The sequence below is a fragment of the Catharus ustulatus genome, chromosome 15, assembly GCF_009819885.2.
Source record: "Catharus ustulatus isolate bCatUst1 chromosome 15, bCatUst1.pri.v2, whole genome shotgun sequence".
Classification (NCBI taxonomy): domain Eukaryota; kingdom Metazoa; phylum Chordata; class Aves; order Passeriformes; family Turdidae; genus Catharus; species Catharus ustulatus.
Window position 1 is genome coordinate 14,857,590 of NC_046235.1, and position 17,683 is coordinate 14,875,272.

Below are 17,683 nucleotides of genomic sequence, written 5' to 3' on the forward strand. Positions count from 1 at the left end.
TGATCTCTCAAAGGTCTGTTGCCTTAGTATGTGGTGTTCCACAATGCCAGCAGGAGATGGTTTTCCAGAAACTAGGAAGGTCCAGAGCCAGCATCCAAGCATCTCCAGTGTGTGCATAGTCAGTGGGGAACCTGCCTTCCAAGAGCCTTTCTAGTTCCATGGTAAGTGATGCTGATACATTTGGATCACAGATGTCTTTTTAGGGAGAAATTCTTCCCTGTGGCTGCCCCATCCCTGGCAGTGTCCAAGGCCAGGCTGGACGGGGCTTGGAACAACCTGGGACAGTGGAAGGTGTCCCTGTGCATGGCTAGAAGGAGTAATTCCCATTGCATTGGGACCTGTGGGGTCAGCAGGTGCTCCCTTTCTGGGCAGGGCCCCTGCTCCCAGGAGCCCCATCCTGGAATGAGGCAGAGGCTGGAGGGATGCTCCCACTCTGGGAAAGGATGGGGAGATTCTCAGGGCTCTGCATTTCTCCCTTCCGTGGGCACTAAGTGCTACAGAAATGTTGTCCAAACACTCCCGTGTGTGCTACAGCCCTTCGGGCTTCTCTTTATCCCAACTGGGACTCCCAGCCAGAGCCTCTCCCTGGGCCGGGGCAGCGCAGCCATGGAAGCGCCAGGCGAGCTCTGACGGGCAGGAATCCGCTGAGAAAAACGGGAGATTCGAGCTCAGCGGAGGTACCGCAGCCGTGCGGCCTGGGGGCTGCGGGGCCGGGCTGGGCCCTTCCCGATCCCGGTACCGATCCTGATCCTGATCGCGGTCGCGGTCCCGGTCCCGATGCCGGCCGGAGCCGCCGGGCCCGCGCCCCGCCAGGGGGCAGCAGCGCGCAGGGAAAGCCCGCGGCGGCCGTGAGGGGACAGGGAGAGCGCTCGGGGCAGCGGCACCGCCAGCACCGCCAACAACAACGCCAACACCGCCTGCGAGCCGCTCCCGAGGCACGGCAGGGCCCCTGTGTGCCTGTGTGTGTCCGTGGCTGCGTCCATCTGTGTCTGTGTCTGTCCGTGTCTGTGTCTGTCTGTGCCTGTGCTCCCCGATGCTCCGCACTGCCCGGGTGAGGCCCCGGGGGCTGTGTCCTGCAGTGGGAGCAGTGTTCGCACAGCGTCATCTCTGCCTTCACAACAGGCCAAAGTTCCCCCCTAAAAACAGCCGTCCTGGAGTGCTGGCATGGCTGGAGTGTCTGCGACAGAGTCCTCACACAGCCACAGAACCACTGAGGTTGGAAAAGACCTCCAGGATGGATCATCGAGCCCAACCTGTGACTGACCCCCACACCTTGTCAGCCAGCCCCAGAGCATGCAGTGCCATATCCATCATTCCTGGACACCTCCAGGGACAGTGACCACAGCTCCCTGGGCAGCCTCCAGCCCAGGGCTGACAACAGGGGTGATGGCATGCATTGCTCAAAACTTATTTCCTGTGTGTTGGCTTGGGTGCATCCCTGCAAATTGACTTCTGGTTTGCACCAGAGCCTGCAAAGGGAACTCCATGATAGAAAAAACATCATTGCATTTGTCACAGGGAATGTACAGACACAAGGTGAATCACCTTGCAGGGAGGCAGCACTTGCCAGGCCAGGCAGGAGTGACAGCTCAGCTCTGCCAGGACTCCTGTGGGTGGTTTGTGCAGGAGCAGAGGAGTCCTGTAGCTGTCCAGCAGGGGTGAGGACGGCTGAAGGAAACACCAGCTGTGGGAGGAGTGCAGAGCTGGTGTTGGGTCTGCTAGAACACATCAGGAAACAGTGATGATGCCCAGGCTGTGAAGCAGCATTCTCTGGGCATCCTTACCTTGTCACACAGGCAGAAATCACAACTCATTTACACACAATGATGCAGTGAAGTAAATCCTATGAAATACTGTTGTTTGAGAAGTGGGTGCTGTGGTAGAGTTGTTGTAAATGTACCGGAACAGGCTGGAAGAAGGAAACCAGCCCCCTGCTGTCCTGCCCTTTGGGGGAACAAGGCTCAAGCTCTGTACGTTTTTTCCATCAGAGCGTGGTCAATGGAACAATTGTACAATGTGTTGATCAGGAAAAGGATGTGGGAGCTTAAGTGGAAAACCTGATGCCGTGGTGCTAATGGCAGAGAGCAGCAGGAAGGATGGCAAACAGGATACTCACCACGCTCAGAGGAAAGAGCTCGGAGCAATGCTGGGGCTGCAGGGCTGGAGTCAGCCAGGGTCCACTCTGTGAGCTGGGACAAAGCAGAATGTTCCTGATCTTACACTCCTCTGCTGGGAACAAGGGCTCCTTGCTGATTCTTTTGGGGAAAAGTGATAAACTGTTAGGCAGCATCCCAAAGCTGGTGAAAAAACCAACTGGAGAATAACTTACTTATAGTTGTCTTGGAGGCTTGGAAATGAGAGCAGTGGGAGGCTGAAAGAAGGGGTGGGAGATAGTTTTGGCAGGACCTCCTTGCATCCAGTGTAAATGTGAGAGCAAAGACATGGCTTTTAGTTGTCTTCTTTCGAGGGAGTGTCTCAGAGGGAGGGATCCATGTGGAATAAGGAGCAGTTAGTGTTGGTGGGACAGTGGGACAGTTACTGACTGTGTGCCAGGGTATCTGGGTGAGAGGCACCAGCTGTGTTTGCTTCTGAAATTGCCGTGTTTGTAGTGTTTTGAAAACCATGTTAAAAAAGTTATCATCTCAACTGGGCAGAGTGTGCTGGTCCAAAGGCAGGTGTGTCACCCCGGGAGGGCTCTGGTCCCCTCCCCACGCTGTGAGCTGGCAGGTGATGCTGCAGCACTGGAGTGAAACTGGTGGTGGAGTCAAGGTGCACTGAAACATCTGTTCGTTGTTTCGTTGATGTAACTTTCCCTAAAATCAGCCCAGAGGTGGAATTGGAATCAGCTCCAGACCCCTCTGTTTGCCTTTGGAGCGGGTATTCCAAAGTGTGTTCCTTGTTGTGTTGCTGGTACTGCAGTAACATTTTTGTGTGTGTGTAGCCTCATTTTCAAATGCTTTGCATCTGGGTTTGCCCACCCTCCTCATGTGCTGACAGTTTTATGCTGATAAGATAGTGGCTATTAATTAGTTTATTTTAAAAGCAGCCATGTGCTTGTCATTCCTTGTTGGGTCAAAATGCTCTGAAGTCACCCATTCCTCAGCTTGGTGTTTTAATTAAAGAGACCCTTAAAAGAGGGTGGTTCTGCCTCCCGCAATTGCAGTCACGGCAAGGTTAGTGCGGCAGAGTGCGAATCACTCGCCGAGAGCATCTTCCACCCTGGCCTCACATCTATTAGCAAGTGTAAACTAATGAACAAAGAGCTGCTGTTTGTCACCGTATCCAGTGCAAGGGCTTCCCAAAACTGCTGCAGGCTGACACAGAGAGATTACAAAGGGCTGCAGCCCCTGACCTCAATAAACGCTTCAAAGGGAACTCCTGAAAAGTTTTTGCTCCCAAAAAGGAAATTCTCCCGGTAATGCAGCACTTTAATAGCCAAAACTACACCAAGGCTTCTGCTGATTGTGTCAAACAACATCTTTGTTTCACATGTGAATGCGTTCTCTAAAGTATTTTATTGCTCCGTTTATTAAAAAAAAAAAGTAAAAAATTGAGGTTTAAAAGATGAAGGTACCAGCTTACTTAGGCAGCCAACAGCTGGGCAGGGTGTGGAGGACAGGAGTGGGCAGCAAGAGCCACGCAGGCGCCAGTCCCTGTGATGGGCTGGGATGCTGAAATCCCAACTGTCAAAGAGACACAACAAGAGCATGAGTGACAGGACAAGGGGGAAATGCTCACGCTGTTGAGGTAAGATATTTGGGAGAAATTCTTCTGTGAGGGTGCTGAAGCCTTGGCACAGGGTGCCCAGAGAAGCTGTGGCTGCCCCATCCCTGGAAGTGTTCAAGGCCAGGCTGGATGGGACTCTGAGCAATGGGGGCTAGTGGAAAGTTGGTTGGTTGGCAGGAGGGCTGCCCAAACCATTGCATGTTCTGTGATTCTATGAAGACCCGCCTCAAAGAAAAATCAGCAGCTGCTCAGACACACATTTGCTGTGTCTGGCCCTGGCCCAGGAGCAGAGGAGCCGCCCCAGGGCCCGGAGCCGGGTAGGAGGTGCCGGTGCGATCCCATCCATGGGGCTGCTCCGGGGAGAGGCTGCGGAGCCGGCAGAGGCTGTGCTGAGCTCCGGCCCCTCCCTCTCTGCCCGCTGCGCTCCGCCGCACTCCGGGTCGCTGCCTTTGCCCCAGCAGGTTTGCCTCTTGTCAGCCGCGAGTGCTGAAGGAGAGCGGACCCGCTCCCTCCTGAGCGCTGGACCGTGCTCTGCTGGCCGTCATTCCCAGGCCCGGCCGCCGGGAGATGCGGAAAGGGGCAGAGGGGAGGCCGGGGCAGCTCCTCCGGCCAGCGCAGTTTGTGTCTAATTAAGTTGAAAACTGTCATCCTGTCTCTCCTCCTGCCTGCAGCCAGCCCGAGGCCTCGGCCGTGCGCAGCTGACCCTCGTGGCCACGGCTGCCCCGTGCTGCAGGCCAGGAAGCGCCCATCATTTTCCCAACTTTATTTTGTTTGCAGATATTTGAGGTTTGCAGATATTTGAGGTTTGCCATGAGCTGCAAGCCCCAGCACAGGGAACAGAAGGTGACGAGTACCTGGTGCGGTTCTCCCACATCCCAAAGGCGGTGCCCATAGGGCAGAGCTCAGGTAAGACTGCTGGCAGTCAGCAGCTCCCTTTGTCTGTCCGGTGACAGTTGTGTGTACATGAGAGAAAGATGGAAAATGGCCCAGGACCAGGTAGGCACATTTGAGCACATCAGACTGGGCTGGAAAAGCATTTGGAAGCCAGTTCAGGAAGCTCAAGGTGGGAGCAGACACTTCCTCATCTCCTTGGGAGGATGTGCTCTCCTGTCCGGAAGGTGGAGGGACGAAGGGCAAACAGAGGCAGGTAGAGAGAAAACTGACAGAACCAAATTTCCTGGATTTTAGGAATTTAACCTTTAGTGCTCTCCAATCCTGAATTTGTTTGCAAATCAAAAATAGGGAAAGATTTTGGTAACCTTATAGTATCACCAACAGTTTGTTAAAAGACTAATTGCCAAGTAGCTTATGCATGTGGGACCATTAGTAATTCTGTAGCTATGCAAATTAAAACAGTGATGTATGATTTATAGCTTTAATAATGTTCTGAAGGCTCTTAAATTTTAATCACTTGCAACATCCTTTTTAATATTCAATTACTTTATTAACTAATTAGGTCACTTGCTGAAAAAGCACATAAGGCTGGTGCTATTTTAATATCGGCTGAACATCACAAAATACCTTTGAAATGGTGTAAATGGTTTATTTATTTTAAATAGATCATTAAGATGCTGTAATTAATAAATCAATTACAGAAAAAAAAGACAAGAAATTGATAGATGCCAAATCACAATAGTAGTGGCTTCTCTGCTTACTTTATAATTGTTCACAGTGATGCTGAACTTGGTGAGCGTGGCCACTGAAGCACCTTCCTGGATAATTCGTATTCAGGTGAAGGGATAAGGTTTGAGATATGCTTGGTTCATTACAGATGCTTTTTGTATGGATTCAGCTTTCTGATTGATAAAAGCTCTACAGATGACCTTGAAAAGTGAAAACACTTAAAAGGACAACCCTCCTTTGCCTCGTGCTCTTTTGTCTGCCTCAGAAAATACAAAACCGTGGTGTCTGAGAGCGCTGCAGAAGCTGGGCTGAAAGGGAGAGCTCCGGGGAGGGGGCGGGCGGCTCTCCCTGCCCGACCTGCCCCGCTCACCCGGGCAGCCCTTGCACTGCCCAGGGGCTGTGGCAGCGCAGCAGCGAGGCAAGGAGAGAAAATTCCAGCCCTGCAGAAGCCAGGAAGGTGCTCGGCTGCAGAGCAGAGTTTGCACCTCCCCTTCACACCAAGCCTTGAAGTAAAACTTCAAGTCTCGGAAGTTAAACTTGTCACCAGCGTGCTGCAGCACTGAAAGAGGTTTTGAGTAATCTACTGTCTTGAAACTAAGGGTAGGACAAACACTATTTTAGGAATTAACTCAATCTTATTAACAGATTTTGGTTTAAATTATATTGATGTGATGATACCAAGTGCAAATTTTCTCTCTTGATAAGCTGTTAGTAAGATCTGCAGTAATTACAGAGCACCCAACTTCCCATTTTAACTTCTCTTGCTTCCATTTCCTTGTAACAAAAACCTGTAAACCCAGGGCAAAAAGCTTCATGTTATAATTTCTGCTGAACTGGAGACTGCCCTTTACAACTGAGCTGCAAAGAAAACGACTCCAAATCTCGATTTATAGTTTCCTGGGAACTGACACATACATGGTGTAAGTCTGGCTCTAAAGCAGAGTCCAGGTGTGGTACCAGACTGCCACTCCAGGTCCCAAACCCAAAAGAAAAATGCTGCCTCCATCCCAGGGGTGCCTGCAGCCCAGCTCTGCTGCAGCTGACAGTGCTCTGTTCCAGTAGACCTGAGCTGGAATAATGGATTTTCTCTCAGGAAAACGTCACTAGGTGCCATTCCTCACTCTGTGAGGGCCACTGCATGGAGTGACTGTCCTTGAAAGGAAGGACACGCTGGACTAGCACAGGCTGTGCAGAAGGGATAGAGAGCCCTAAAATAAATCCACTTCACTTTTTATGGGAGCTGCCACAGGAAACAAAGGTGCAGAACAACTCCAAGGTACCAAATGTTGGTACAGCCTGGGACAACATGATCTTCCTGCCCTGGAACCAGCACAGGTACAGCCCTTAAGGGGTCACAGATACCTGTGCAGACACATGAGGAACTGCTTTAAGGGATTTATTTCACCCTACAACAGTCAGGTTGTATAACACTGCTCAGGGGCTGTTCTGAGCCTCCTTACAAAGCCCCAGGTCTCACTCAGTCAAACGGGTGCATTTTTATCACGTTCCTGTAGCTTCTCCCCAGTCATTTATTCACGTGAGCGATTCCTGCGTCGCTCGAAGCATTTGTGTGGGAAACCCCACATCCTCCTCTGTCAGCCTCAAAACACACAACTGCTGGAGTGGCAAATAAAAGGGCAGCGGTGCCTCAAACCCGATGGCACCAGGAGAAATGAGGAGGCGAAAGGCAGCAGCAGCAGCAGCACCCGCAGAGCCCGGCGGGCCCAGCCCGGTCCTGGAGCCGCTCCCCCGCCTTCCCCGCCGCCCAGTCGCCGTTAACCTCCCCGGCTCGATTCAATGTGACAGTGACACTTCACAGCACATTGCATCCAATCTCATTTGAAGCTGACAAAGATTGTTTCTGTTTTATATCTATTGGTTTATTAATGGCCTACAGCCTCTTAAGCAGATGCATATTCATTAGATAGCCAGCTGTTAGGAGGTTCCCAGATGTCGAAAGTAGCTCTGTCTTGGTATACATTCTTTTTTTTTTCCCTTCTCATGAAACAAAGTAATTGTAGCTCGATTAAAGAACCAGTTAATTAGTGAGCCAGTACCTTATGGCACGATTTAAAAAAAAATTAAAATCTGTGAATTGGTGAGGAGTAAAGTATTTTTAAAAACAGAGGTGAGCTGAGCCTTTGCTGTGTTGAACACATGCAGGATTTATGTAGAGACTGGATTACTCATGTAAAGGACCTCAGCTGCAGAATCCAGGGATACACTGAGTTCTGCAAAGGCATCCTTCCTCATTTTCCCCATTCTGCAGATTTCTCTTATCATTCCTTAGGTGAGTAGTGGATGCAGAAACACATAAAAAATGAAAATAATTCCATCTCTGTTTTTAAAAGTCATTTTAAGGAGAAGAAAAATTCCCAGCATTCCAGCTAGATAAAACTGTGACCAGATCATTGAACAAGCTGTAGAGATTGACTTACAAATTCCAGGGGCCATCCTCCTGAGTCTCACAACATTAACCCAGCTCACTGAGATGTCTTTGCAACTTCTTCCTCAAAGATCTAAAAGCTTCCAGAAGCAGGGCTCCCACCACCACCTCCAGGAAGCCCTTTGCCCCATGGAAAATGTTGGAAACATTGAAGTCAGCTCCAAGTTCAAAAGAGGTTCCTGGGCATTGTGGTTTTGGCCAACTGCACACAGCAACAGCCCCACTCTGCCCCAAGGAGCTGCACTTCCATCATCTGGAGAGGAAGAAGAGAGTTTGAAACCCTCAAACAATTGAAACCCTGAAACAATTCTGAATTTTAGTCAGTGCCACCTGGAATAAACATGTGAGGAAGAAAAAAAATTAAAACCAAAAATGCCCTCACAGCATTAAAAGCCTTAATCAGAAGGCAGCGATTAGCACTATAAAATGTCATCTGCTGTGAGTGTTTACAGTCAAGCACAGAGGAACATGGAGGCAATTTTGTAGAGTGACTCCTGGAGCAAAGGCCTCTGAGAATAAAGTGTCTTTAGATATTTGTTATCCTGTTATAGCTGGTATCACCTTGAGTATACAATGCCTGCCTGCATTATGTAAACACTTCATTGATAAATCCCTCCCCCACCTCCCCTAAGCTGTGTCAGACTGCTCTTAGCTGACAGATAGAGCTGAAACAGATGCTGCTATAAATACCCTTGGTTTAGCTGTTTTGAATATAATTTCTTCTGTAGAACATGGTGGATGTTCTAGTTATCACTGAACTTGCACCTGTGCTGGAATTTATTACTTCTTTGTACACATCAAGATGCATTTTTTTAATGATTCTATAAAAAACCAAACAGAGAGTTGGGTTCTACTGCCCTTTCTCCCCTTCTGAAATAAACACAACCTTTACAAAGGATTGCACTCATTTTAATTGAACTCTTTTAAAGTTTAGAAGCTACAGAATCCAGAGGTGGTAAAAGTTTAATTCTCAGGACCAAACACACAGTTAAGCTATAGAATCATGTAATTCTGTTACTGAATTTATGTTTTTGTATACAGATAAACACCACCCAGCCAACCAAACCCTCCTGGAGAGATCACAGGTACAGTCAGACGTGGCTTCAAAAATGAAGCAAGCAGTTATACTAACACAGCAGCACAATTTTGGTTATATTTTAATTCTATAATGCAGCAGCTGGTACATCTCTCCCCATCCACACTGTAGCTCATTTGCATTTTCACCCAGAAAGGCAATTTCTGGTTTAAAGATATATTTTGTTCATACCTGAAATATCAGCGATGGAAACATTTTATGGTATTTATCTTAAACAAGTTCAATATTGTTTTAAGCAAAACCCATTTTATACTCTCTTTAAATAAAGATGTAAACCACATTCTGCTAAGCACTGCTACCTGTGATCATGTGCTTGAACTGGGGAGAAAACTTCAGGCTCCATCACTGCAGGAAAGATGCACAGGGATGCACCTGAAGGATCTTCCCAGGGTTCTTTTCTGATGTTTATTTGGTTGAAGGACCTGGCTGGCTGACAAAGCTGCTGCTCACACTCCACTCACCCTGCTGTGCAAGGAGGATAGTGATCCACGGGATGAACAGAGATCAGCTCACCCCTGTGGCTGCTCCCTCAGCCAGGCCACCCTTGGCTAAGCTGTGACTGGCACAATCACAAAGAGCCACCCAAGTCACCACGTTTTCCACTGGAGTCACTCCAACCCCTGACAAACCTTCGTCACCACCAATGGCAATCAGCAAAACCAAGAGTTCTCTGAAGAGATGTGAACAACCTCAACAGGGGCACAGTCCTTCAAGTCAGAGCTGACTATTTCACTGGCCAAACCCACCTCAGAGGGACAGCACAAGGAACATTCATCCTCTTCATCCCAAAAGCTTCCCAGGACTGAGGAGCACTGCACCCACAGGATAACACCACTGACTCCAGGCTCAGCTTTCCCAGCCCTGGAAGGAGCTTCCTTCTCACCACAACTCTGCATGCACTGAACCAGTCTGAGCCTTCCCATCTGTTCAACAAGAGGGTTTGAAGATGATTATCCCAAATAAGTGTGAGGGTTTCAGAACAGGAACCAGAGCCATCTCTCCTACTCAACTGCTGAAGGCTGCCTTGATTACTTTGATGTAACAACACTTGAAAGCTCCTATTCTTTGAAACTAATTTAAACACATTGAATTGTTGAAAGATTAAAAACCGCAGTCAGCTAATTACACTCACTCTCATCTCTTATTCAGCAAATGAATCACTTTTCATTACCACTTAGCTGAAGTACATGAATTTCTGCCTAATTAGAAATGTTGTAGATGGAGCATTAGCAAGGCTGGAGCGGGTCAGGATATCTTGCCTGCTTCATTTTTAATTCCTAACAGTAGAGCCAGATAGGAAAGGCTTCAGATAAGAAGTCATTAAACAATTTTAAATTATTTATAAAAATTACTTTGCCCAAATTATAATTATTTTTTTTCCCAAATGCTCTCATAAACGTCAAATGGAATGAAAGGAAAAGCAGCCCAACATTGATTTTAATGAACATTTTAATGTTATGTATAACAGAACATTATGAATACAATGGAAACAAAGTTTTATCAATTTAATAATAAAAAAAGAAATCCAACATAAGAAAAGGGAGGCAATAAATTTCATACCTATAGTATAGTGCTTATTCTTAACAATATTCCCAGCTTGTGAATATAACAATGTCTCTGTGTTCCAGATTCTAAAATCTTGATTCATGTGAACTTAAATGCAGAATTACAGAAGGAAAAAACAAAACCCCCCAAAACCTTAATTCATTCTCTTGCTTTCAGTAAATCAGTAAAATCTTTGACTGCTACAGGTCTCCTTTATTAATATATATATTTTTTTTTACTCCTCTATTGGATTCCACAGCTGCTAATGCCATATTTACACAAAAGAATCACCAAGTGTTGTATAAAAGTCAGGATCCAATGCCATTGGATTAAGTTCTAGATTTACATCACTGAAGAGTGATTCACCTGCTGCTGATGCCCTAAACCAGTGGCTCCTTAGGGACATTGGTGCTACAAAGGATGCCAAGTGCCACTGGAGAAGAACTCCAGGAAAGGGAATTTTCTGGAGTTTTCTGAAAGGAAACCTTCCAGCAGTCTTGGATAAAGCTTCTCCCAGACTTGCACAGGATATCAGTTGTAACATTAGAAGCACTTTAAGACCCCAAAAATCTGTTGATCACCAAATTGCTGAGAGAGGATTTTTACAATAAAAATTTGGATAATACAGCAGTGTGGCTGGAACATTAGCAAAAGTATATATACATTCCAGGTCCCTTTGAATTAGCCATAGTCACATATGTAAGCCATTTTTTGGACAAAAATATATATTCTTATAAAAAACTGATCATAGTACTTGAGTGACTTCACAATTGTGGACTCCAGTGGTAGTAAAAGGAATGATCCAATTATGACAAAGCGATCAGGGACAGGGGAAAAGAAAGTCAAAGCTCTTCAAGAAAAAAGAAAAGTATAAAATTAGATTCAAACATTTTTACCCAGTCCCCAATCCAGTCTTCCATCAAGTCTCAAAGTTAAAATTGGTTCTTCTACGTAGGAAAGGTTTTTTGATGGTCTTAATACAAATTATTTTGCAAAATCATCCAACACATTCCTTAGAAGAATCTCTGACCTCTCCAGAATTTGAACACTAGTTATTTCAACACTTAGAAAATAGCTTTTGGTTCTTTATGTAGACACTTTAACTGATAAAGAAAAAAAAAAAAAAAACCAAAACTGATCAGTGTTTCCCATCCCTTCCCCAGCTATATTTGTGCAGCTAAAAATCACTTCATTCAATCTGCCCATTTATTTTATTTTAATCTCATTTTATGTACTTATTTTACAATCTTTATTTGCTAAAATTGGCAAAATTTGCAAAGGCATCTTGCTTGGGTTGTACAGTCCCAGGAGTCAGAGAGGCCATAGCCATGTTGGGCACCCCATCCCCAGAGCGCCCATGTTCATGCCCATCATTCCCCTGGTTCATCATGGGCGTGGGGGCCATGGAGGCCATGCCCATGGTGCCCGCCATCACCCCGGGCACCGCCAGCCCCATGGGCCCCCCCAGCAGCGCGCCGCCCTGCGCTCGCACCGGCACCATGCTGGGCTGAGGGCTGAGGTTCACAGCTGCGAAGTTCTGCGCGAAGCACATTCATCGGCTGTTGCATATCTGCAGCAAAGAGAAAGAGCACAACAGTCACTGAGTGCAACCTGCCTCACGCTGAGGAGAAACTTGTGTCAACATGGGTACCATGGTCAGGCCTGCAGCTACTGCTGATTTGGACAGCAGAGGAATTTCTGCACTGAGAGGGGCTGCCCAAGGACACGTGGTGTTCAAGGACGGGGATGGGGCACAGCTTGGACTCAGTGATCCCTGAGGTATTTTCCCACCTTAATGATTCTGTGATTCTACTGCACTTGTTTCCCTGTTTTCTGCATGAAGGCTCAGAAAACTTCTACAGAAGGCATGACTATCATTTTATACCCTAGAATGCTGCCACATTTGAAGCTCCCCCGCTCTCTGGCAGCTCTGCAGCAAGGCAAGCCTGGGATGAATGGCATGAACAGGATAAAAGGTACAAAGAGGCTCTTTTTCCCAGGGGTTTCCTTGGTTTATTTCTTCATGGTTTCCAGGGGGCAAAGAGGAAGTTTCCCAAAGATTGGGATCTATTGTAGGGTCAGGAAAAACTTGAGTTTCTGCCAATAGGGTAGCAGAGGGGCATACAGGGACAGTCCATAGATTTACAGGGGTCACAGGAATTAAAGGACATACCATTCTAAATACATCTTGGGTACAGGGTTACAACACTAGAAAAGTTCTAAAGATTAGGAAGCCCAAAGTCAAGATACAGACACAGCTTCCTCACACACCAATCTCCATTTAAAGAACATCACTTATCACAATGTCACAGTGGTTTATGAAATGAGTGTGACTAAAGGAATGAAAACAGTAATGGGCAGGAGACTTGGATCTCAGGGACAGCCTATGGAACACAGACAGGGCTCAGTGTGAAGAACACTGCAATGATCACTTACTCTGTTGCTGCATCATGGTATTAAGCGATGGCTGTTGGGGTTTGGAAGGCTGCATCCCAGGTACTAAATTGTCCAAACTGATATTTACACTGGGATCTGACCAAGTTGAGGGGAGAGTTTTGCTTGCATTTTTCTGGACTATCTCTGTCCTTGCATTATAAAGTGAGTTAGGCTTCGGCATCATTGGATTCATGCTTTGCAGAGGCTAAAAAAGAAAAGTTTGTTGGGATTCACTTGAAACAATCTACTGGTAGGAAACAGGACTAAACAACAAGCATTTAGTTTTCCACAGAAGATAATAAAAACCCACAAAGCCATGAACTTTAGCTCTTCCAAGCAGGGCTGCCAGGTGCTGCTGCACAGTTAGATCAGAAGAGTATTTGTAAGCAGAGGTCAAGTCCCACATCAATGTGGAGTGACAGTGACCAGCAGCAGCCAAGTTTTGAACTCAAATATGTTGATTCTTTCCTCCTAATACCAAGCTGATCCATTACAGTCTCCAAACCACTCTCCACTGCAGCAGGCACTTCTACAGGTTGGAAACCTGCAAGATTCTGTGGAGAATGGCTTTACTTTACCAAACTCAACTGCTCCAAAACGCAGCTGCACTTCCTAGAGCAATGAAGCCCATCTCCAAAAAGAGACTTTTCTGTTTAGGAGACAACTGAAACATTCTGACAAAATGCTGATCACATCTAACGCATTCCAGGAGAGGAATGGATTTTCAATGCTGTGATTAAGAAGAGAAGCAGCTCATTAGCAAAATATAGGAACAGCAGCATACCTGTGACCTGGACATGGGTAAAGTGACACCCATGGAATTGGAACTCATCATGGAGAAATTCATGCTTTGTGAGGAGGTCATGGTTGTCTGAGAGGGTCCCATCAAATCAAAAAGATCCATAGAATTGGAAGCAGCTGGAGGCTGGCTTGGAGCTGGCTGTGAGCCACTGAAGAGCTCTAGAGCTGGCTGCTGTGCTGTGCTGCTGAAGAGCTCTTCAGATGAAGCACTGGCACAAGGAGAAGCTTGGTTGAAGGCACTCCAGTCACCAAAGTCTCCATTCCCACTTGTTGCTGTACCTGAAGGAAAGGCAAGTGTGGGAGGAAGGAAGGAAGGAGAGAAAAAAGACAAGACTTAGAGAAAGGCACTGAGCAAATGCCATATTCCATGAACTGAAACAAATGAGAGCTGATCTGTGTCCGTCCAGATTAACATCTGCAGGTAGAACCTCCATCTGGACATCATTCCCCCTCATGAATATTCCAACAATTTTAACAAGGTACCAAAGGAAACATGAAACACCCGTACACAGAAAGTAGATGTTTGCTGAGATGTCACCTGTGGATGCCAGGCAAGTGGGGACAGGTTTGCTTCAGTTTGAAATGTAACTGGAAGACAACTTGGGGTAGACTGGAGACTACAGTCAGAACAACACTGACAACTTGGGTAATATTTATCAGCCTTTAGTCTTGGCATTCTGGTATTTGCAGAGAGAGCAGTTCTCAGGAACAAGCAACTGGATAAAGCAAATTCCATCATGATAAAGACAACTACACCCAAATTCGGTTGTATACAACTGTAGCTTTTTGTACAAAACCATGCTGAGGGAAATAAAACCCAGAACTTTGAGAGGAGGTTGCCAGGGAAAGCTTATTTGAGGTGATAAGGAATAAGCACTTCCCAGCCATGAAGTGCTCCTGTAAAACACATTAGGTTTTTTTAAATTTGATTCCTGAACTAAATGCCTTGATTTGAAGCAGAAATTCAATCTTGGATCAATCATTTCTCTCAGTAGCAGCTTTGCTGAACTCTTGTAGTTCATCACTTGAACACTGCTCCACTTCACTAGATGGGGGTTTTGGAGACAAGTGTTTAAATCAGAACACAGAACTCAGAGATCTCTCTGAGTTTCTCTCTGTGAAGGCAGAGCCAACAGCCCGAGCTGTTTGTACACACCTGCAAGGGCACCTCTTCAGCATCACAGATGTTGTGACACAAACCAGTGAACTGAGAGCGCGTCAAACCTTGCAGTCAAACAGGAGGAGATGTTCTCTCCCTCAAAACACATGTTTCCCCATTAACAGGAAAAGTGTTCATTCACAGCAGTGATGGGGGAGAAAAGCTTAAAACAGCATTTGCAGAAGATGCTGAATATAAAGAAACAGCATTTAAACAGCTCACAGGCTACAGTGAATCACACTCAGAGCTTGGGTCACTGGCCAGATCAGCTTTTTGATTGTCACTGATTCACTTTTTGGCACTTCAGCTACATCACAAACAACAGCACTGCCATAGGAAATGAACTTTGAGTGCTGGTGAACATTTAAATCATCTCTTGGATTTCTTTAGCTGACTGAACAAAGACTCAAACACGTAGAGCTGGGGCAGATGAAATCCAGTGCCAGTTTCTGTTTCCTGCCCTATGCAATGGCTGCTTCCATAATGTATTCCACCCACTGATGGGTAACTGCAGCAGCCTTTTACATTTTGTGTAAATATTTATCAACATACACCTTCAACCTTTAGTCACCTCTCTTTACCAACACATGATCATTTAACGAATAGCAGAAGAGTAAATTTGTTCACAAAATCCAAGTATTGCCAACAACTTCAGTGCATGAAGTGGGCTAATATTCATTAGCTCAGGGCCTTACTAGAACATTTGCTTTGATCTTCCTCACAAAGAGGCACTATATTAGAATGTTTCAATTAGTATTACATATTAAAAATTAAAACCTACTTTAAATATGCTTGATAGATAAGTAAATGCTGAGTGTGCTCCTTCTGTGTTCAGACCTGTGCACTGAGCACCAATAATGGAAGTGGGGGTAAAAGGGAGAAGGTTTTGCCCCCTCAGTAGGACTTCAAAGATGATTAATCAAGAAGGAAAAGACTTCTAAAGGGGCTTACACTGTTCAGGAATGATTAATCATTTCACAGGACTCCTTGTCCCTTGCATAATGGTGATTGGAACAGATTAATCATGTTAATGCAGATAAAGGATTGTATCAATTTAGGCTGTATTAACACAGGAGTTATTTGCATAGTAGGCAGCTTTGTGTTTGCAAAACAACTTGGGTTTGGCTGTTAAAGCCTGTAAAAAACCAGAGCAGCTCTTTCCTACCAAGTAAACTGAAGATCTATTAACTAACGCAGGCCCAGCAGAGCCTCCCCAACACAGGGAAATAAAGGAGGAGATGTAACCATGCTGACTAAAAGCTGGCTCCCAGGTAGATTTGCTGCTCAGCCTCTTTGCTGTTCATTTCTTGTTTTGTACTTGATCCTGCACCCTGGCTGAGAACCCCCCATCACAAATACTCCTGCTCAAATTAACTTCACAAAGGACAGCCAGCCAGCTCTCCCCACTCCAGGGCTGTCTGCAGCCCTGCAGGATCCCACAAACATTCCACCAAAGGAAAATGGATCACTTTAGGGGGTTTCCAAGCATATTTTATTATTTCCAGTCCAATTTTAAGGGAAACCTTTTCAGATGGTGGCCATGTCTCCTGATAAGCTTGTCTGTCTGCAGGTAAAATGTCTGCACATGCACTGAGCCAGGTTGCATCTTCCTCCCAGAGCACTTGTGGTCCAGCTACACACACACAGTTTACCCTGGAAAGGGAAGGGACTTTCAATAATGCCACATGGCATCTCCTGCCCTCCTTCCACCCTTCAGCAGCACTGCAAGCCCTAAAGCAATCCTACCTTGTGATGATGGGAAACTCGCTGAAGCAGCAGGTGAACTAAAATCAGCAAATCCTCCAAATGGGTCACTTGATCCACCTAGAACAGAGGGAAGCCAAAAGCTGTTACAGGACTGTGCAAAGCCCCACTGCAACAACTGCATGTGGGATTTATGAAGAAAAGCAGTTCTGCACTTGACATGATGGATTTATTGATTCTGCTCCCTAAGTCAGCTCTGTTTTCCTGTTCATCCCCACACTGTGTTTATACAAGCCTGAGCAACAATAAACTGGATTAGTTCCAACTGCCTCGCAGATCTTGCAGTTTTGTTTTCCATGGGAAGAACTAAAACATGTAAGTTTTTGTCACCTCTAAAAATAAGTTCTGAGATATTAAAAAGATTAACAAGTTCTTAACTAGGGAGTGATGCTACCAGTCTGGCACTTTGTAGAATTAAAAATTTGTAAGCAAAATATAAAAAGGCCAAAGATTCTTACTGTATAAAAGTTAATTTATTATGCTTCCTATGAAAAATTACACGTCACTTTATATTTAGTTTTTGTGTTACTTAAAGCATGAATGGTTCTGCAACGAACTTGAATTAAGATTTCAGGGACAGAGCTTGCATTTGTGTTCATTTTTTAATAAGTTTGCTTTCTTTCTACAGCAAGAACATTAAGTTTCCCAACTAGACATTTGTATACAGCATATAAATTATTAACTCCTGAATACTAACAATTTTTCACTAAAAAAATACAGCCAAGGTATAAAAGCAGAAGATTTAAGAGCCACATTGTAAAGCTGATTTTAAAAATAAACTCAGAAAAGTGACAAAGATCACCTAGCTATGGTTGGTACAGCTTTTAAGCTCGGATTCCACTGACCAGAGGAAACCAAGAAGTTGACCTTATTTGTTTGTCCTCAAAGATTTCACCTCCAAGCAGTCCCACCCTCGGAAGGAGCTGCAGCAGTTCAATTATTTTGCTTTTAGTGTTCTGAGAACATTATATAGGTTACATCACAGCTGCTTAGCCTGCAGTGCTTAGGAGGCAGCCAGGTGGGACTGGAACATCTGTGCTGCACTCAAACACCACCAGGGACAGCTTCCAACATCTGGTGCCATTTC

At 45.8% G+C, this 17,683-nt stretch overlaps 1 protein-coding gene across 1 annotated transcript in view; it reads right to left on the minus strand.

Annotated features, from left to right (window-relative positions):
* Positions 1-10,322: 10,322 nt before the first annotated feature.
* Positions 10,323-17,683, minus strand: part of CLINT1 (clathrin interactor 1) — a 47,617-nt gene continuing 40,256 nt past the window's right edge. The window contains 5 exon segments of the mRNA XM_033073390.1: positions 10,323-11,979; positions 11,981-12,006; positions 12,873-13,077; positions 13,657-13,952; positions 16,579-16,656. Of these exon segments, the coding sequence (XP_032929281.1) occupies positions 11,686-11,979; positions 11,981-12,006; positions 12,873-13,077; positions 13,657-13,952; positions 16,579-16,656 (899 nt within the window). The 3' untranslated portion in view covers positions 10,323-11,685.